This window comes from Lynx rufus, unplaced genomic scaffold, assembly GCF_022079265.1.
Source record: "Lynx rufus isolate CCGP_SWC_20201006 ecotype Redwood Valley unplaced genomic scaffold, mLynRuf1.p SCAF_9, whole genome shotgun sequence".
NCBI lineage: Eukaryota > Metazoa > Chordata > Mammalia > Carnivora > Felidae > Lynx > Lynx rufus.
This window is the reverse complement of record NW_025814897.1, coordinates 104,740,851-104,760,674: the sequence shown is the minus strand read 5'-3', so window position 1 is coordinate 104,760,674 and position 19,824 is coordinate 104,740,851. Positions and strand designations below refer to the sequence as shown.

At 42.9% G+C, this 19,824-nt stretch overlaps 1 protein-coding gene across 1 annotated transcript; it reads right to left on the bottom strand.

The window, feature by feature from the left end:
- Positions 1–360: 360 nt before the first annotated feature.
- On the bottom strand, positions 361–18,454 carry LOC124506092 (membrane-spanning 4-domains subfamily A member 12-like). Its single transcript, XM_047072083.1, has 8 exons — positions 18,370–18,454; positions 4,040–4,451; positions 3,200–3,359; positions 2,638–2,769; positions 2,387–2,443; positions 1,855–1,986; positions 992–1,090; positions 361–557 (listed from the first exon to the last, which is right to left on the bottom strand). The coding sequence occupies exons 1-8, from the start codon at positions 18,452–18,454 to the stop codon at positions 483–485; spliced, it is 1,152 nt and encodes a 383-aa protein (XP_046928039.1). The 3' UTR covers positions 361–482.
- Positions 18,455–19,824: the final 1,370 nt, after the last annotated feature.

The following is a 19,824-nucleotide window of genomic DNA, read 5'->3' as shown; positions in this document are numbered from 1 at the left end:
ACCACACTGCCCTTGTCTGAGAGTGTCATCAAGGAACATAGGAAGAAAAATATAGGTTATATTCTGTTTGACGCTAGCTAAGAATTCATTGGCAGTAGAAATGTCCTGGATCTTCATCCAGAGGGGCAGAATCTAAAAAAAAACTAGGGACACATGGAGCTGTTGGAATAAGAAGTAACCAACATGGACTTCTTTCCTCTGGTGAAAGATTCGGCACGACATGGACTGATACAAGAAAATCTGAATCAAGCAACTTATTTCCATTTACACAGATTTGGAGACCTTAAAATGACACTGTTTCCTGATTCCTTGAAAAGCTGGTAGATCGTACGGTGGGGAATCAAAAGAATAATCCTCATCAGCAAATAAAAGCAGTCTTTATTATCCTGTGTTGTACTCTCAGTCTTAGTCCCATGTGGTAAACAGCCAACTGAGGGAGATTCGATAGGTCAAACTGACTGGAAATGCCACACCACAGGGATCTATTGAAATGCGACCTCATCATACAAATGGTCAGGAGAGGGGCTGTTGTCATTATTTGGTAAGAAAACCACCACCTGTGGAAAAATCAGAACATTAGATTCTTGTAGTCGACAATAGGGAGAAAGAAACCATCTCACTTGCTTTAGAAACCATATGGTCACTGAGCACCTTCCTTCTGAATCCTGATACTTTGCAGGTCTAGGTTCCCATTCTTGCCTTAACCTTCCTTTCCCTACACCTCTTCAACAATGCCAGAAGTGACCTTCATTTGAGAAAAAGAGGACTCTTCAGTGTCTAGGGATAGTTCTTTGGCTGAGTGTGGTTGGCTATTTCCCTGTGTCTCCCCCTGTGTCACTTCCTTCAAAGAAGATAAAGACTTTATACATGGAACAGCACTTTCCCTCTTCCTAATCTTCCCCACAAAAAGAATAGAGGACACACACAGAGAACGAAGCAGAGTAGAGAGAGAAGGAGAGAGAGAGACCCCATAAAGACCCAGAACACTCACCTTGTTGACGGAACAGGCTGCCCTGCACACAAATATGGAGAGAGCCAGAGCAATGCAGCCTTCCGCCAGAGACAAGAGCAGCAGTCCAGTTAGCATGCCCTGGAAAACACATGGAAAACCCCCACAGGCTATAGAAGACAGAAAAGCAGGTATTGTAAGAGAGAAAATTGTTGGCAAAATTTCACATCTGGCACTAGGAACCCCTTTCCTTAGGAGGGATTCCTGAATTTTCTCCCAATTCAAACAACTTGAAAATGGATCGTTGGAATTCTACTCTTACTCACAGGGTCTAGAATGGCAGGTAAGTCTGGGCGTGTCCATACTGATTTCTGGTGGTTTGTTTGCCTGATTGCTACCCACCTTTCATGACCAGTGTTGACTTTTGGGCCTTACACGTCTCCTTTGGTCCGTCTGCCGTTGTTCCTTATGACACACGACACCCTACAGTTAACCCTCTGAACTTCTCCCTCACTCTGGTTGCACCATGCAATTCAAATACCAACACACCCTCCCCAGTCATATCAGGTGGTTGTTCATGGAGCACCGGGAACACCAGTTTTTCTTTTTTCTCTTCGGATGGCTTTTCAAATCAAGAGAAAAGTGCCCCAGGGAAAACTGAGTTCTTGCAGAATTTTCCACTCACCAACCACACATCGGGGCCTTCAGACACGAATGGTACTAAAAAGCTAACTTTTTTTTGCTCAGTACTCCCAGCAAGACGCAAAAGGCTAGGTCCCTTAGCCTTCAGGAGAGTGTCCAGAATCTAAGTAAGCAACGGCTGCCAATTCCATGGTGAGAATTAAGAGAAAAATTCAAACAAAACCAGTTAACAGGTTTCCGTGACTGGGACCGGATATACTTACTATAAATGCAACTGCATAGGAAGACTTCCATATCACTGTGTCATACATGATTATTTCTTCAAAAATTATCACAATTATGCCAATGCCTGCTACGGTGGCACTGACTGTATTCATTCCCAGGCTTCCTTGGATCTGAAGAAGAATAAGAGAGAAGAGTTGTTGCGAACCTTTCTCGTGTTCTTCCCAGGTTAGATGTGCCAGTCGGGGACATTCAGCTCATCTGAGCTGAGTCAGGGAGTTTACTTGGAGATCTTCCCCAGTTTAAAAAGAAACGTCTGGTAAAGTCGTGGTTTTGACTCCCTCAGGCGCTCTCATATAGCAAGCACGTGGGCACGTGGAACCTCACAGAGCACAGAGCTGAGCCCATCATTCTTGCCTAAGTGCCATGAAGGAAGCACTTCTAGGGACCCCCCTGGAACCACTTCTAGGGTCCTTCTCTAGAGAACCAGCAAGTTGTAGGTGCCCTAGCCTTGTAGCTGAACAGCTCCTTACTTCACTAGACCCATCCGAGCCTCCGCAAGGAAACACTTACCAAACCCTTGGTTACTTTCCTTCCAGCAGCAATGGACAGCGCTCCAGATATGAAGAACTGACCAGAGAGAGAAAACCCACTCAGAGCTTGTCCCATCCACCTGATTTCCCCCACTCCCCTGCCAGTGTTATCTACCCAGTCAGCCCAAGATTAGGACCTAAACAGCAGTGCATGGGATTTTGAGAGACAAGGATGAAGGTGTTGAAGACCCTTGAAAAATTTGAAACACTGGAACCATCACTAATACTCACAGAGAAGGGTCCCCATAGGTGATAGCGTATTTCAGTGGTAAGGCAAAATTGAGAATCATAGTCATATAGGGGGAAAGGACTGATTGTCACACCCAGGCACAGTATTATCAGCCCAATCAGGATCTGAGCCACCTGGAAGGTAAGAGACATCCTATGAGGGACAGCTTCTCAGGAGGAAGATTCTCTCTCAGATCAGTGCCTGTTAACCTCTTTCCCACTGCTGAGACCCCAAGCCTGAGAAGGTCCCAGGAAGGTGACAGTCTACAGAGCGAATCTTTTTCCTTGCCCAATGCAGGACACTGACGTTAGTCTGAAAGTATTTGTTCATATAATTACTACCTAAGTAGAAATTTTTTTTTTTTTAATTCCAGTGGTGGACAGCTTTCCACCATTTCTTTCCACTTCCTGAATCTGTAAGGTCTGTGCCGTTCAGGATGGTTCTGTTCAGCTCACGACCACCGTCGATGATCTAGAGAAGGGGGGTATTGCGAGGAAACCCCAGTCTTGTGTCAGGAAGCCTGCCCCTCCCCACAGCCTGCACTCTGATCTCAGGCCCACTCACCCCTAAGACCTGGGGCTGCCCCTTCAGGAAGAGCAGCAGACTCTGCTGCTGCGAGGGCAAAACCCAGGTACCTGGCCAGTGTGGTTGGGTTATACTCTCACTCTCAGGAAGGTTTATCGTGTAGTCCCGGGCTGTCTCTGCCTCAAATGTCCCTGTGTTGCTGTTGACAGCAGGAAAGAAAACACTTCTCAGCCTGGATTCACTTTTTTCAAAGGTTTATTTATTTTTGAGAGAGAGAGAAAGCAAGTGGGGGAGGAATGGGCGGGGGTGGGGGGGAGGACAGAGGATCCAAAGCAGGTCCCGCCCTGACAGCGGCCATCTCCACGCGGGGCTCAAACCCACAAACTGCAAGATTGATGACCTGAGCCAAAGTCAGCCACTCAATCGACTGAGCCACCCAGGCGCCCCCTCAGCATTTCACTTTTAAATATCTTCCTTGTTCCTCAGCAAAATCCAGGGACAGGGGATTTGGTGTCTCTGGCATAACCCAGAGTTTTCCTTCTATCCTGGTTCCCATACCTACCCAAGCAGTCAGCTCAGAATAATCTAGACTGCGTTCCAGCTGCCTCTCCTTGGCAATGTGCACACAGTTATTGATCCTAAAGCAGAGACTCTAAACCTTGTAAGACTCAAAGCCAGATATTTACCTTCCGCTCATATTCCAGAAGCAAAAGCAACTGCCCGCTCACAGCAAGATTTCAAGCAAGATTTTTCCATTCACAAATTTTCTCTAGCTCAACTTACGGAATGCCCCATAGTCCGGACACTTGTATGCCTCCCACCTAGACACCTTCTCGGAGACAAAGCATGGGCTAAAGATGAGAAAAGATTTCTTCCTACCTATGCATCTCCTCAGCACACACAAATGGGTGGTTGTGCCTTCTGCGGCGTGGTCTCGAATTCACAGCGTTCAAAGACAGTGACCTGCTCTGATGTGTGATGCGTGAAGACGACTCTGCTCGGGATCCCGGGTTGGCCATTTGTTTCCTGTGACTTATCTCAACCTTCCCAGATGAGTATCTGTGATGTGCTTCAGCTAAGATAATAATCGAGCTCCACTTCTCACACATAAAGACTGTATCAAAGGGCACACGTGTTCTCAACACCAGCTCCTCCCCACTGCTGTGCTCCTCTTCGGGACTAGGCAGAAGTCTGTGTTTGCCCAGATCCTCAACGACTGGGACCCACACCGATGGGGTGTTGGAGTGGTGGGGTTTCAGAGCTGTCAGCCGAGAAAGAATTGTTGAGATATCTTTGGTGCAAAAAAGGTGATTTTATCAAAGCACGGGGACAGGACCCGCGGGCAGAAAGAGCTGCCCCAGGATCGAACCATGAGAAGAGACTGGAGTTGGGGGAGGTAAAGTCAAGAGGAAGTTTCCAAAGTGATTTTCATATGCTAAAGACACAGGATCCTGGAGGCCCAGCTACTGTCCAGCTCAGGTTGTTTTTCCCCCTAGCAAAGCATCAACATTAAGACGGTGGGGAGTTCCTGGAGGAATGTTATGCTCTGCCTGCTTCAAGTATTTGTCAACGGGCTGCAGGTTATAAGGAAATTGAATTTTATCTGCCATTTCTTTCTGCCTCTGTTTCCCACATCACACACTATCCTGGCTTGATGTAGTAGAAGCTGCATGCAAATGATGAGTTTTCATAAATAAAGGCTTTGCTGAAACCTCTGATGAGGGAGCTTGGGGCCAGCTGAGGGCCAAATACAGGCTGGCCTACCCTCCCCACCCCCCCCAGCCCCGACCAGGTGGAATATGTCTGATATTCCTCGGACACTCCTGGCTACCCAAGAACAAAGGAAAGGGGTTTAAATGCTTGCCGTGGTGATGTGGGAAACTAAGGTAAATGACAAATTAAATTCCCTACTGCCTATAGCCCATTGCCAAGTCCTCAAGACGACAGAGTGACCTCCCTCCAGGACCTCAGCTGCCTCAAGGATGACGCTTTGCTGGGGACAAAAGAGAACCTAGGCTTAGCATTGTCCCAACCTCGAGGATCCTGTAAGTCTACTTCCTTTATCTCAACTGCCCCAGGATATACTCTGGCAATCATGCTCCAAACTTATGCCCGACCCCCCCCTCCCCCCCCCCGAGATGCATCTGAGGGGTCTCATGACTGAGATTTTATTAAACAGTGATAAGTGGTGTTTTCTTAGCAACAGCTAACCCCTCAGTGTCCTGGAAGCCTCACTTCCAAAATTCTTTGGAGACTTACTCTATCCCTGACCCCCTCCCTGAGGATATATAATGAGTTACCCATCAGGACCCCAGTGCAGCTCTTCCTGCCCATGGGTCCTGTCCCTTTGCTTTAACAAAATCACCTTGTGGCACCAAAGACTTCTTCAAGAATTCTTTCTTGGCCGTTGGCTCCAGACCACTCACCATCACCCCAAAGCTTCATCAGCCTCTGTTTTAGTTAATTCTATTTTATGTTATTTTATATGAGCAATGAAGTTGATTTTATTACATAACATTTTCAACTCCACAAGACACTTTCCATATTAAACTTTGGGTTGTACGGGAAATTTTTATCACAAGTCGATTTTTTCTGGACTTGTAGTCCATGGTAACCTCTTGTAACCCACTTCACAAAATGAAAGCGGTGGTGTTCTGCCCGATTCTAGCCAGATGCACCACGAGGAAGAAGTATCTCCAAGTTATCCATGACATGTGTGCCTGTGAGCATTTATGCAGATGGTATCTGTCTCCCAAATTCCTTCTTTCTCCTGTTAGCCTGTCCTTCTACAGGCTGACACACTGATTCTCGAAGGCATCACCTTCCATAACCAATATCCAACAGTATTTCCTGAATAATAGCAAAAGCCCCATGATGGTGATGCTTATGTATTAGAATAACTCTCGAATTCCCCTACAGCTCTGAGGTCCTTGTAGGCGGACTTCCAGCCATAACCACTCCCCTAAGAAAGTGCTCTCTCTACTGTCCGTATTTAGGCTAGCAGGTCCTTTTCAATATGATAAGGTGCCTTTAGGCCACAGTTTTGGTTTTAGGCTATAACCTACGCAGCAGTCCCACAAGAATCCTACTCTCTTGGAAAAGGTGTTTTGTTCTGGGCCTCATACTGACAAATCCCTCCTACATGGTGTGAATCTTGTTATCGCCACGAAGTTCCAGGGGTTTGTATGGTCTCAGCCCATCTAATAGTATTGCAATTGGCTAGAAATGTCTGGAGACACTCAGCTGGGCCCCTGTGAGCTTCCCACAGATGTCTCCCCTTTCCAAACCAATGTTAGGGATGGACCAACTTTTGTGGTTATTATGATTGCAAGACACCCTTCGGAAGCCATCATCAGGAAACTCTGAAAAAATAAAGATTTGTTACAAGACCAGGAAATTACACAGCACACCATAGTCACATTGTGAAGTCAAGGGTGGGGGGAAAAGAGAGAGCAGGGGCCTGGGGTCCTGCTCTTATTGGGGACAGGGTGGGGGCCTAGGGTCTGGGGGACTCACTCTTTGCCGGTGAATTTAAAACACAAGAGTAGGAATTTCAAGCATGGGAAGAGAAAAAACAAGCGGCCCAAGGTATCAGTTAGGGAAATCGCCAAAGATCTCTAAAATAAAGGGGTCAGTGCCAGAGGTGTTATGACTCTTTACCAGATGGCTGGCAGTGTGTTTATTCTAGATGGTTATCTGGGAAGTGGATCCCTGTTTGAAAGAACGCCTCTCTCCAAATCAAAGCTTAAGTTGGCAGGCGCGTGCATTACCAAAAACAAAAACAAAAACAAAAACATCAGGGCTTACACTATACCTGATGAGGTTTTTGGGTGATGAGGGGTTCATGGGGTTTGGAGCTGAAAGACAAGAAAGCACTCTTAAAGACGTCTTTGGTGCAAAAAGGTGATTTTATTCAAGCACAGGGACAGGACCCGTGGGCAGAAAGAGCTGCACTGGGCTTGTGAAGAGTGGCTCATTATATACTCTGGGGCCAGAAGTGGTAAAGTCAAAAGGGAAGTTTCCAAAGAGAGTTTCATATGCTAAAGACTTACTGGAGGCCTATCTATTGTCAAGCTAAGGTTGTTTTTCCCTCTAGCAAAGCATTAACATTAAGATAGCAGGGGGTTCCTGGGCCTTAGGCTATTGATGGGATTGCCTTTTTCTTGTAAACTGTTGGAGACTTTTATCAGTTAACCACTTGGTTTTTTGTCCTTTCCTGTTTTGGGGTAGTCGGGACTGTCCGAGAGATATCACACATATCCCATCTGGGGCGGTGGGGTACGCTAGCTTGTACTTTGCCCTCTGCCTGCCTTATGCTCCCTCATCAATACTGATGCATAAGAACTCTCCTCTGAGGGCAACTCTGTTGGATCCGGGTCTTTACCCACTGTGACAGGTTAAGTCACAATATCTGGAGCTCAAAATGTGCTTCCACTTAGGGATCAATCATCCACCCCCAAACGTTCCTTTCTACTCAGTCATATCTAGAATTAGTAATCTGTCTCCTTATTGTGATGTTAATAATCCATGTCAATAATGATCTGCCCTTCTGCTGATCTTTCTAGAAAGTGTCCTAATTCTTACACACTATTCTCTGGGGATTTCCTATCCCTTTGGCCCTGGTTTCTGCTATACATACAGTTTTTGAGTGGAAGTGATTTTAACTGAGCAATTTCTGAGTAAATAAAACTCTTCTCAGGAGGTCATGGAGGCAGAAGGCTACAGATAGTAAACCTATCACCTCCTATTCTTTCAGACATCAGGCTTTAAGCAGGGTCACTAACAATAAGCAGGTAATGGGATCTTCAACTAATTTCGTACACCTAGTGCTCCCTATCAATCTGCCTTGGTCTGTTTTTCCCGAATCCCACAAAGATGGGTGGGGAGCTGTCCTGATGAGGAGAACTGAGTCCAGAGAAATGGAGGTAAAATGAAATTTCCTTACAACGGGCAACCTACTAATACCTGAGACATGCACAATGTAACATTCCTCAAGGAACTCACAGCTTTCTTAATGTTAATACTTTGCTAGAGACTAAAAGCAACCTTATCTGACAACAGCCAGAACCCCAGGATCCTGGAAGGCTTCTTTAACATAAGGAAATCCCTTTAGAGACTTCCATCATCTCTACCCACCCCTGCTTAAAAATATATCATCAGTCGCACCTCACAATCATAATGCAGCTCTTTCTGCCCAAGGGTCCTGTCCCAGGGCATACTAAAACACTTTTTGCACCGGAGACATAGCCAGAGTTCCTTCCTGACCACTGTTCTCAGTGACCTCACATCAATCCCAACAGCCAATCCTTATCCTGTCCATTCACCCCTTCCTCCTTCTTGCCTTTTAATCCTAAAATTGCACCACCTCTTCGGAAAACTGACTAGCGGTTTCCAATAAAGCTGAATGTGTGTGTCCTGAGACAAATGTCTGGATAAAGAGAGCAGGTTTGATAGTGAAAGGAAATTTTAAATCCTGCCAACTCAGAATCCTCTCCACAAAATGTGGGAAATGATGTGGTTTGATGTGGGGTGCATGAGGGAATGGTCAAGAAAGAATTCTTAAGATTTTTTTTGGTGCGAAAAGGGCGGTTTTATTAAAGCACAGAGATAGCTCCCATGGGCAGAAAGAGCTTCACTGGGGTTGGGAGGAGTGATTGATTACACACTTTTAATTTGGGAGGAGTAGAGACAAAGGAAGTTTCCAAAAGGATTTTCGTATGTTAAAGAAGACTTCCAGGATTGTTGTCAAGTTAAGGTTGTTTTTGCCTCTAGCAAGGTATTACCATTAAGACAGCAGGGAGTTCCTGGAGGAATGTCAAACTCCCCTGTCTCAAGTATTTGTCAATGAGCTGCAAGTTATAAGGAAATTTAGCTTTATCTATATTTCCTTTTGCCTTTGTTCTCCACAGCAGAAAATACAGGAAACAACTTTACTTTTTTTTAAGTTTATTTATTTATTCTTAGAGAGAGAGAGAGGGAGAGAGAGCCGGAAAGAGAGAGAATCTCAAGCAGGCTCTGCAGTGTCAGCACAGAGCCCGACGTGGGACTCGAACTCAAGAATCATGAGATCATGCACTGAACCGAAGGCAAGAGTCAGATGTTTAACTGACTGAGCCACCCAGGAGCCCAAGTTTTACTTTTCTTTTTAGTGCCACTGAATTTATTTATAGTTGTATTGCCAAGCCTACAATATCCACAAATTTTGCCCATAAAAAAAAAATGATGTCAAATTGACACAAAATGTTACCATACCTTAGGTGTATAATATACTGATAAGACATGTCTGCACATTGCAGTGGGGGAGAGGAATCTTCCTCTGCCTTTCAAGTTCTTCCAGCTGGACTAAGAATTCAATTTACATGAGACAGATTAACAAGAGGAGGAAAAAAAACAGTTTTATTATGTGTGCACAGGGGTCCGATGATGAAATTGAGGCCCGAAGAAATGACCAAGGCAGGCAGTTTTTAGATATTTAAACAAAAGGGCGATCCATTTGGGAGGAATTTACAGGAGAAGGAAAATAGATACATAGGAGCTTTCATGAGTAAGGAATTCTAAGTGGAATTTGGGCTGAGGTAGAAGGTTAGGAAAAAAAGTAACGTGGTTTATTTCTACACCTTTCTCAATGTGAAAGTCCCTTTCTCGGATGATAGAGTGTCTTTTTTCTTTTCTTTTTTTTCTAACCCTCTTTTACTTTAAAAAAAAATTTTAAATGTATTGTTGAGAGAGGGAGGGTGCAAGTGAGTGAAGGGCAGAGAGAGAGAGACAGAGGGAGAGAGAGAGAATCCCACGTACTGTCAGCATAGAGCCCAAAGTGGGGCTCAAGCTCAGAAACCGTGAGATCATGACCTGAGCCGAAGTTGGACACTTAACCAACTGAGCCACCCAGGAGGCCTAGGGTGTCTTTTTTTCTTCTTAGTACGGGAAGGGTACCTTTCCATACAGGAGATTTGTTTCCTGCTTTCAGAGGGACAGAGAAGGGTCTGAGTATCCTGACAGTGACTGTTTCCCAAGTAGCTTTCATTCAATACAATCCATATGCCATTGCGGTACATTTGGGGGTGGTCTGCCCTTGGCCCCTACAATGTTAGGCTGTGCTCACCACAAGTGTAGCTAACACCTGTCACCGCAGGTGATTACAGCACCACGGACTGTGTTCTCTGTGCTGGGCCTTTCACTCCCGTGACTTATTCAGGCCAGAACTGGAAGCCTGGACCTCCCACCCCCTTTACCATTTTCCAGTTTGACTTTGAACAAGCATATATGCCAGTGTACCTAGTGCATCTGTAAGAGCAAATACAAGTTAGAAATAGAAGGATTAATTTGCCTTGGCGACAATAAGGGAAAAGACTCCCCCCCCCCGCCCCCTTGGGATATTTACCTTAGAAAACTAGTAAGTTCCTCCTCTGTCTTATGGAAATGTATGTACATCTTTTTGAGACAGGAAAACTGAAAGACTCTATAAAAATCTCTTTGCTCCTTTTCCTGCTTCTATTCTCGCTAGGACCTGCACCCTGACCTCACTCTACACATGCCTCAGAACGCGAAGAAGTATGTCCTCCTCGAAAGGGGCAAGGAGTTAATGATTTCTCTAGAATAAATTACATCTAAGGAAGGACCAGATGAGAGAATGACGGGACACAAAGCCATCGTATGTGTATTCCAGACCACTGACATTAGACATCTCGATGCCAAGGCCCCCTAGCTCCAAGAAATGACACCTGGGCCCTCATCTGTGTTCTAACAGGTTCCTGGATACCTGAGAGGACACATACACCAGACCTCCATCCTCCATAAATCCCCCAGACCTTGATCAAAGACGAGGCTCATGCTCCTTTCCTTTGAGTCTCCCGGATGGTCCATCTGTATCTCTTCTGTCTAAATCTTCACTGAGCTCTGTCACCTCCTCCTGGCTCACACTTGATTTCCATCCTTCTTGAAGCCAAGAACCCTCTTGGCTGGTCCTGCGGGACCCCCTCTAGGTCTCCAGATCCGGCCTGCCAGCATCGTCTTGAAAAGGCAAATACGTCTCTTGACAGTTTTAAGACCCAGGAATGTCTTTCTTAAGCACCTGGGAACCATCTCTTTGAAAAATCGTCATCAAGACAGTGCCCTTCACTCCTGGTTTCTGTGGAGGGTAGGACCCCATCTCCAAGAGGCAGCTCTCACTAGGTTGCAAAGCTGCTTCCCGATAGACTGCACAATGGTCATACGTGGATGTCTTTGTGTCATACATCTGAGAAACATTACTGGGGAAAATGTAAAAATTGTTGAAGGGTCTACATTGTCAGGTAAATGTGACGTGACTGATATAATCGACAGGAACTCAGTAGAACCTTGTTCGTCACATCACATTCTGGCTTGATGTTTATTCACTAATGAAATGGGTTTTTTTTCTCTTTCTCCTCTGTGGAAAGATTTTCTGGGTTGGGAGCAGACTTTATTTTTCATCATATTTCCCCAGCAAGTCATAGTTGATCCACCGAAGGGATTTTTATACAGCTAAGCAGATACAATCCTTTAGAGACATGTTCCCAGGAATAAAGACCATTGAACTCCTGGAAGAGGACTTGGTAGCACATACATTCTTTTCTATTTCATACTAAATTTATCTAGCCATCGGAATAGCCATCTGTACTAGCTAACTGTCTTTGTGTGAAGGCATAACAAGAATCCGGTATCTCTATGACAGGCAGATGGTTACAGTTTGGAGCAAGGCACTAAGCCAAACACTCATAGTGGCAAGGGAATGGTGATACTATCTTTCTTATTGTTTACATTTCAAAGAGATGGCTCTAAAGCCCGTAAGAAAAATATTCCTGCGTTGTAATTTGGGCAAGAGGTCTATTTAGCCTTTAAAAAAACATTTACATACATACCAAAGGGACAGAAGAAGGATTCACAAATACTAGGTTTCTCAAAGAAATGGTTTAAAAAGGAGATGGGAGCGGGGAAGAGAGAGGTCTATTTCCATTTGGCAACAGGGAAAGTTCTAAATGTTTTTATTCACCATTACAGTATTGCCGAAGCCCCAAAGTGGTGGCTTAGGAAGGAAAGTCTATTCCTTTAGGCAGAGAGGTAGCATCAGGAGTGGAATCCTAGAGTAAAGGACTGAACACCTCAATTCTGGTCAGGGAATAGTGGAGGCTACTTCAGAGAAGAAATGCGGGACCTAAGGATGACCATATCTTACCACCATCCGAACAATCCCATGTTGTTTCTTGGAAGTTGGTTGAGAAAAAGTAGATGACCCTTTAATGGTCTGTTGATATCTGATTGTCTTAGAGATGCTACACCCAAAATAAGTCTAATATTAGAAAAGTTGTATAGTGGAATCAGGGTAAGATTTTAAGGCAATTTTTTGAGGGCGATAAAGAGAGTCTTTTAGTGACAGTTTTCTAGAGGATAAGCAAAGGATTCTATCATCCATATATTGGGAAAGAGTAGGATTTACTTCAAATGATGGTTCAAGTCTTTTTTTTTTTCCAAGATTGTATTTAAATTCAAGTTAGTTAATATATATAGTGTAGTGCTGGTTTCAAGAGTAGAATTTAGTGATTCATATCTTACATATAACACCCAGTGCTCATCCCAACAAGCGCCCTCCTTAATGCTCATCACCCATTTAGCCCATCCCCTCATCCACCTCCCCTCCACCAGCCCTCAGTTTGTTCTATTTAAGAGTCTCTTATGGTTTGCCTCGCTCTCTGTTTTTATCTTATTTTATTTTTCCTTCCCTTCCCCTATGTTCATCTATTTTGTTTCTTTTTTTTTTTTAATTTTTTTTAATGTTTATTTACTTTGGACAGAGAGAGAGACAGAGCATGAGCAGAGGAGGGGCAGAGAGAGAGAGAGAGACACAGAATCTGAAGCAGGCTCCAGGCCTGAGCTGTCAGCACAGGACCTGACGCGGGGCTCACACTCACAGACCGCAAGATCATGACCTGAGCTGAAGTCGGACGCTCAACCGACTGAGCCACCCAGGCGCCCCCATCTGTTTTGTTTCTTAAGTTCCAAGTATAAGTGAAATCATGGTATTTGTCTTTCTCTGACTTATTTCACTTAGCATAATCCACTCTAGGTCTACCCACGTTGTTGCAAATGGCAAGATTTCATTCTTTTTGATCGCTGAGTAAGTATATATAAAATAAGTAAGTATATATAAAAATATAGAAGTATATATATAAAAATATAGAAGTATTATATATAAATAAGTATATAAGTATGATATATAATATAATAAGTATTATATGCTTTATATTATAATATTATTATATTATATATACTATATTATATTATATATAATATTAATATATTATTATATACTTTATATATAATATAATACTTATATAAGTATAATTATATATTATATATTATATATTATCTCACATCTTCTTTATCCATTCATCTTGATTTACAACCTGAGAGCCATGTGCGGGTAACACAACCTGAGGTATGGCTGTGTAAGTGGATTGTTGCTTTTCCTAAGTGACAGCAAACTTTTCACATCCAGGAATTATGATGGAAGTAGAATGGAGCTCTACTACCATGAAATGAACAGAATCTGAAGTAGTGGAAGAAAAGAACAATTTTCTGATTGGAAATCATTTGTTAAAATGCAAGAGATCATCTTATTCACAGCTCTGAGATCCTGAACAAGCATAGCTTATTCCACGAAGTGTCTTTGCTAGTGGACCCCTGTCCACTATTAAACAGGCTTCTCTAAGATACGTTCAACCTTCTTTGTTTTAGATCCTGCACAATTCATTCTAAACCAGATGTGGCTTCTTGTTTGGGGTTACTGAAGGAATCACATTTTGTGGTTGGTTGGTCGGTTTTTAGGATCCGTGGTAACTTTTAAGGGTTCAATAGTCCGCATCAGTGTTTCTTCTAATTCATAATATAATAAGGACATTTCTAGTAGATCAGACAAAATTGCAATAAGCAATCTAGAATCTAGAGCTGGGAGATCCAATACAGAAATATACCCCTTGTTCTGATACACATCCTGGGATATCTGCAGATAATCCACCTGAGCCATAGAAAATGGTGATAACCCATTTACAGAGAGTATCTTGGCCTAATAAGACCTAACAGGGTTAGAGTTATTCAGACTATTCAGGGGCCTAAAGGACAGAAGTAGTTTGGAAAGTGGAAAGATCTATAGGTTTTAGAGGAACTTAAACAAACAGACTTTGCTAAATTTCTCTCTGTCTACCACCCTTAGCTCATCTTACACTGTAGTCATCTATGGTGATAACTCTCTTCCTGGAGAAGATCCTCTGTCTAAATTCTTTTAGGCAGTTAAGGGGAAGGTCAAAGTTTCTTCCTGAGTGGTTTGGACCTTGTTTGTTTTCAGCTTGAAATAGTCTGCATGCCAGAGTGGATATCTTGAAGTGATTAGTTAGTTCTGAACCCTACAGTTCCCATTAATCTGGCTGATAGATAAAGATCGTTAAGTTCTTAAGACTGTCGCTTTCCAGCTAAGGCAAAAACAATTGTTCTACTAATGTCTTTTTTCCTTATCAACATGATAAGCGTCTTTATCTAGTGTGTATCACCTCATCAGTGACTTTATCTACTGTGTACCACCTCATAGCAGATATAGAGGCTAAATAGACTGCCACTTTCACGTATCATTTTAATTTTTTTATGTTTTTATTTTATTTTTGAGAGAGACAGACCAACAGAGTGCAAGCAGGGGAGCAGCACAGAGAGAGGGAGACACAGGATCTGAAGCGGGCTCCAGGCTCTGAGCTGTTGGCACAGAGCCTGACATAGGGCTCGAACCCCCGCACTGTGAGATTATGATCCGGGCCGAAGTCGGACGCTTCACCAACTGAGCACCCAGGTGCCCGGACATACTATTTTATTTTATTCTATTTTATTTTATTTTATTTTATTATTTTATTTTATTTTATTTTAATTTTATTTTATCATTTTATTTTTTCCAACATACTATTTTAAATAAAAGTTACTTACGAGACAGCCTGCACAAGAAGGACACTCAGCCCCTCCTCTGTCTCCCCTGAAATCAGGAAAGAAATCTCCCGTGTGAAAGACACCCTTTCACAGCAGGAGAGACAGAGATATCCTTTTCACCAGAGATAGAAAATTTAGATCCAAGAGGCTGTATAAACGACATTTGTTACTTTTTACTAATTTACTGCCCCAGCTCAAATTCTGTTTAGAGTTCCTTACTAATTGAAGCTCCCAAAGTTAAGTTGTCTTTGTCCTGTCAATTCCTCACTGATTTATTGTCTGTCTAAAAGTATAAAAATTTCCTGCCTTGATCATTTCTTTAGGTCTCAATTTCATTCTTGGGCCTCCATAGGCATGTAGTAAAACTTTGGAGCTTTTTTTCTCCTACAAATATGTCTCATGTAGATTGCATTCTAAGTCCACCAGAAGAACTTGAAGGGTAGAGAAAGAATTTTTTCCTTTCCTACACTGATAAAACTGCAAGCCTATACATTTGGTTTGAAAGTAATCCTCTTGGTTACCTACAGTTTCCTCCAAATGTTCAGCAGGTTGTAATGGCAGTCAGGAGCAGTTATATACCGATATTCTGTCTTTGCTCCTGTCCTTGGTACTGAGCTGCTACACATCCAATTGTATACTCAGTTTTTGAGTTCTTGCTTTGTTTTTGTATTCTTGAACAAAACATCTTGAAGACATTGTACTTACCTGTGTTAGATCATCACCATTCTCTCGTGAAACACCCCAATTCACAGCCTTCCAGTTGCCTTGATCTTAGTATTTAGAGCTCCTCACTTACAGTTCAATGATAAGACAACAGACATGATGTCACTGTTCCCTTTTATAGAACCTGACCAGAGATTTCTGAGTGTAAAGTTTGTATTCTTTTTGTTCTTTGCACTAATTCCACAATTGCTAAACACAATTATTAGGACAATCTTCTTCTATAACAAGGATAGTGAAAATATAGAGAAACTAATTCTTGAACTCAGCCTCCCTCTTAGATGAAATGTCTTAAATCAGTACAAGAATTCTAAACTAATTATCTTTCTACAAATATTGAAAGAGACTGTAAAAGGGAAAATCACACATTAGCTAACCAATGTGAGCACTCCTAGGATTCATACTTGTCTCAAGATTATTCCCTGGGATGCTTATATTGGTTCCCTAAATAGCTACGAGGCAAACATCTTGGCCAGTTTTCTATTATATTGATGGATAAGGTCTAATGCTAATTGGAAATAATTAAGTAACTGAGATCTTTTAAAACTGGTCTAGAAGAATTCTTTGTAGTTTGGAACTTGCAACGTTAAATCTGTGGCAAGGTAATAATATTAGTGTTTTCTCCAAAATGAGAAATGTTTCAGAAAGGGGTTTGGCCTTCTCAGTGAATTACTCTCAGCACAGTAAACTTTCTTTAAAGGAATAATCTGTTCCTAAGATGTATCCCCTATTGGACAAAATTTCAAAACTGAAGCTCAAAAAAGAGAATTTGGATAAGCCCCAGAAATTGGCCTGGGGCCAAACTTATTTTCTATCAAATGGAGAGGATTTGCCATATGTGTAGTGACTTGGCCCATGAAAATCATTCTGTTCCACCAGGGCCATAGGATGATACCTCTGTAAGGCATCGGTGTAGCACAGATCTTTCCCTAGGAAGCAGTATACTGGGCTCTTTGGGGGGTACTATGTGGTGAGGTAGCTGGGCATTTCTCTCATTTATGCTAGGTTTTTGCTTCAACAAAACTGAATTCCCCTGTTGTGTAAGAAAATAATTATGCAACACAGGCACCCTCTAGCCTCTACGTCCTCCAGAGAAGGTATTAAGATGGGTTAAGATGTGGAGTCTCTCCGAGATAGCCTTTTAGCTTTTATTTTAAAACATTCAGACCTTTATCACAACCTACAAATGTTGATTCCCAGAGCCTGACACACATTGTCCTCTTCGGTCTACCAGTTGTCCAAGAAGTCAGTAGTGGGTTATGTGAGGGAATTATCAGTATTGGAAAACTTGACATTTTGAGAATCAGAAACCACTTTGTCCACAGAACAATCATGACATGAGAAGAAGATAGGGAATATTCCCTGTGGAAGTTACATTGTCTTAGGAATTCTCTGTTTTTTAGAACTCAATTTTGACCTCATAAATAATGACATAAGGGTGCCTGGGTGGCTCAGTTGGTTAAGGGCCCAACTCTTGATTTTGGCTCAGGTTATGATCTCACATTTCATGGGATCAATCCCTGCCTTTAGCTCTGTGCTGACAGTGCAGAACCTGCTTCGGATTCTCTCTCACCCTCTCTCTCTGCCCCTCCCCCGCTCATGCATGCATGCACGCTCTCTGTCTCAAAATAAAAAAATAAATTAAAAATAACAACAACAACTAGGGGTGCCTGGGTGACTCAGCTAAGCAACTGACTTCAGCTCAGGTTATGATCTCATGGTTCATGGGTTCAAGCCTCACATCGGGCTCTGTGTTGACAACCCAGAGCCTAGAACCTGCTTCAGATTCTGTGTGTCTCTCTCTGTCCCTCCCCCACTCACACTCTCTCCTTCAAAAATAAATGAATTAACATTAAAAAATATATTTAAAAAAAAAAACCAAAAACATACTTCCTTGTAATCTTCTCAAAACCCCCAATTATTCTTCTGGAGAAGAATCTACAGATAAGGAACACCAATGCACCTGAGAGAGAAAACCATGGCTGGCAATGACCCGTCATTTGTCTCTCTGTTCTTATCTTTCCTGCTGTTACCAGGAGGGCATGATATCAGGAGGGTTACTCCTGTTGGGGAAATATAATTGAAAACAAGATCTTCTCCCAACCATGAAAACCTGTCCACAAAAGTAGAAGAGAAAGAAAACATTTTGCATAACAGATGTTTCAACTGTTCATTCAAATTTCACAGGACAACACTGCTCCGAGGGTAATGAGCACAGTTGGTCAGCGTAACATTGAACCATGTTGCCAATCATTTTTCGTAGGTAGCATTAAAATATGTACCTGGCCAGCATCAATATACCCACAGGATCCAAAGTGACCAAGAATTCGTTGTTCCCACTCATGAATTCTACTTTTTCAGGTTGTTTCTTTTACAGGACAGGGAAGTCAAGAATAGAATAAGTGTCAGTCCTAGTTAATACCCATTCTTCACTCTCAGAGACTACTAGGAGGGGTCTTCTAACTCCGTGCACTTGCCTTTCCATGACACTAAAGGGAATGTATTACCTTTCTGGCTGTTGGCCCATGGCTGAGCACCCATATGCCTTTTCATTTCCTGAATCGAAGCGTCAGCTAAGGCGTCAACCCCCATATTCTCATCTCCTGAGCCAGCAGGTGCTTTTATTGTTGTTCTGTTCTCTTTTCTTTGGGAGGCACCAAGAGGAGCCAAATTAATTCTTCCTCTAAATTTCTACGTAGATTTCAATAACAGAGTACCTCACATGGCGATGATCCTTCTTGTTTGGTTATCTAGGGCCAATACTCCTGATCATCTAGAAAGCCTGTTGGCTAACATCACCTCCACAACACGCATGTATGTGTTAATCTTACCCTCCTGTGAGGCCTGAGTCAGACTCTTCTTCCACAGCTAAATACATTGCTATCAACTCTGAGTTACTCTGTCTCACTCCATCTAGATTTTATTGCCTTCCAGATAGCAATGTAGTCATTAACCCAGGAATTCCCATCAGTAAACTATGGGAACTTTTTCACCTTCAGCAGGAGAGAATGTTAGGATTCAGATCCCAGCAGTGGGACAAGGAGGTTCTCAGAGGGCTCCTCCCTTCCCTATTTTATGAAGCAACCAGATCGCAGTGTGCCTTTGAAGATACCACCACACACGATGAATGAGTCTTTCTGTGCCGCTTCCTCCCAGAAGGTCTGTCCGAAATCACCAAATATTTCTACCTTTTGCTTGAAGAAGCAGCTGTAATCAATTCAGTGACAAACCAGCTGTCTCTCAAATGGATTCCAAAAAGAAATTGCCTCGGGCAGATTTTTTAAATTAAAAAAAAATTTACTGTTTATTTCTTTTTGAGAGAGAAGAAGAGAGTGCATGAGTGCGGTGGGGGCAGAGAGAGAGGGGAGAGAGAATCCCAAGCAGACTCTGCACTGTCAGCACAAAGCCCGATGTGGGGCTTGAACCCATGAACTGTGAGATCATGACCCAAGCCAAAACCAAGAGTCAGACCCTTCATTGACTAAGTCACCCAGGTGACCCTGCCTCAGGCAGTTTTTGAGACCCAAACTCAGAACGCCTTCTCTGGGTAGACCTGTTTGATTTTTTTCTCAAGGTCCCACTCGTGTTCGGGTTGCAGATATATCTCCAGTATTATCCCAGCAGTTGGATCATAAGGACAGGGGAGGAATGTCTACACGATTGCTCTCTATAAATATTTTAATGGTTCTTCTGATCAAGAACCCACTCAAATTCAGATTTCTTGCCGGTGGCTATGTGCATAGAGCCCCAAAAGATTTTTAGATGTGGGAAATTGCTATTGCTCCAGAAGGTATATTCCATTTGGCATGAACATTTGCTGTTTTTAGGTAAGCCTGCCAAACCGACCTGTTTTCCCCATCTGAATCTCTGCAGAAGATTAGCTGTCATAACATTTGAAAGCACCCACTTGTAAAAGGTTGCATACTACCTTTTGAAGTAGGGGCGCCTAGGTGGCTCAGTTG

Bases quoted from the DNA above. Each gene is read 5' to 3' on its own strand.
- LOC124506092 (XM_047072083.1), bottom strand. From the start codon at position 18,454: ATGGGGGTTGACGCCTTAGCTGACGCTTCGATTCAGGAAATGAAAAGG. The intron at 4,452-18,369 runs GTAATACATTCC...TTTGCACCAAAG, and splicing joins ATGGGCCAACAGCCAGAAAG to ATATCTCAACAATTCTTTCT. The intron at 2,444-2,637 runs GTGAGTATTAGT...CTCTCTGGTCAG, and splicing joins ACCTATGGGGACCCTTCTCT to TTCTTCATATCTGGAGCGCT.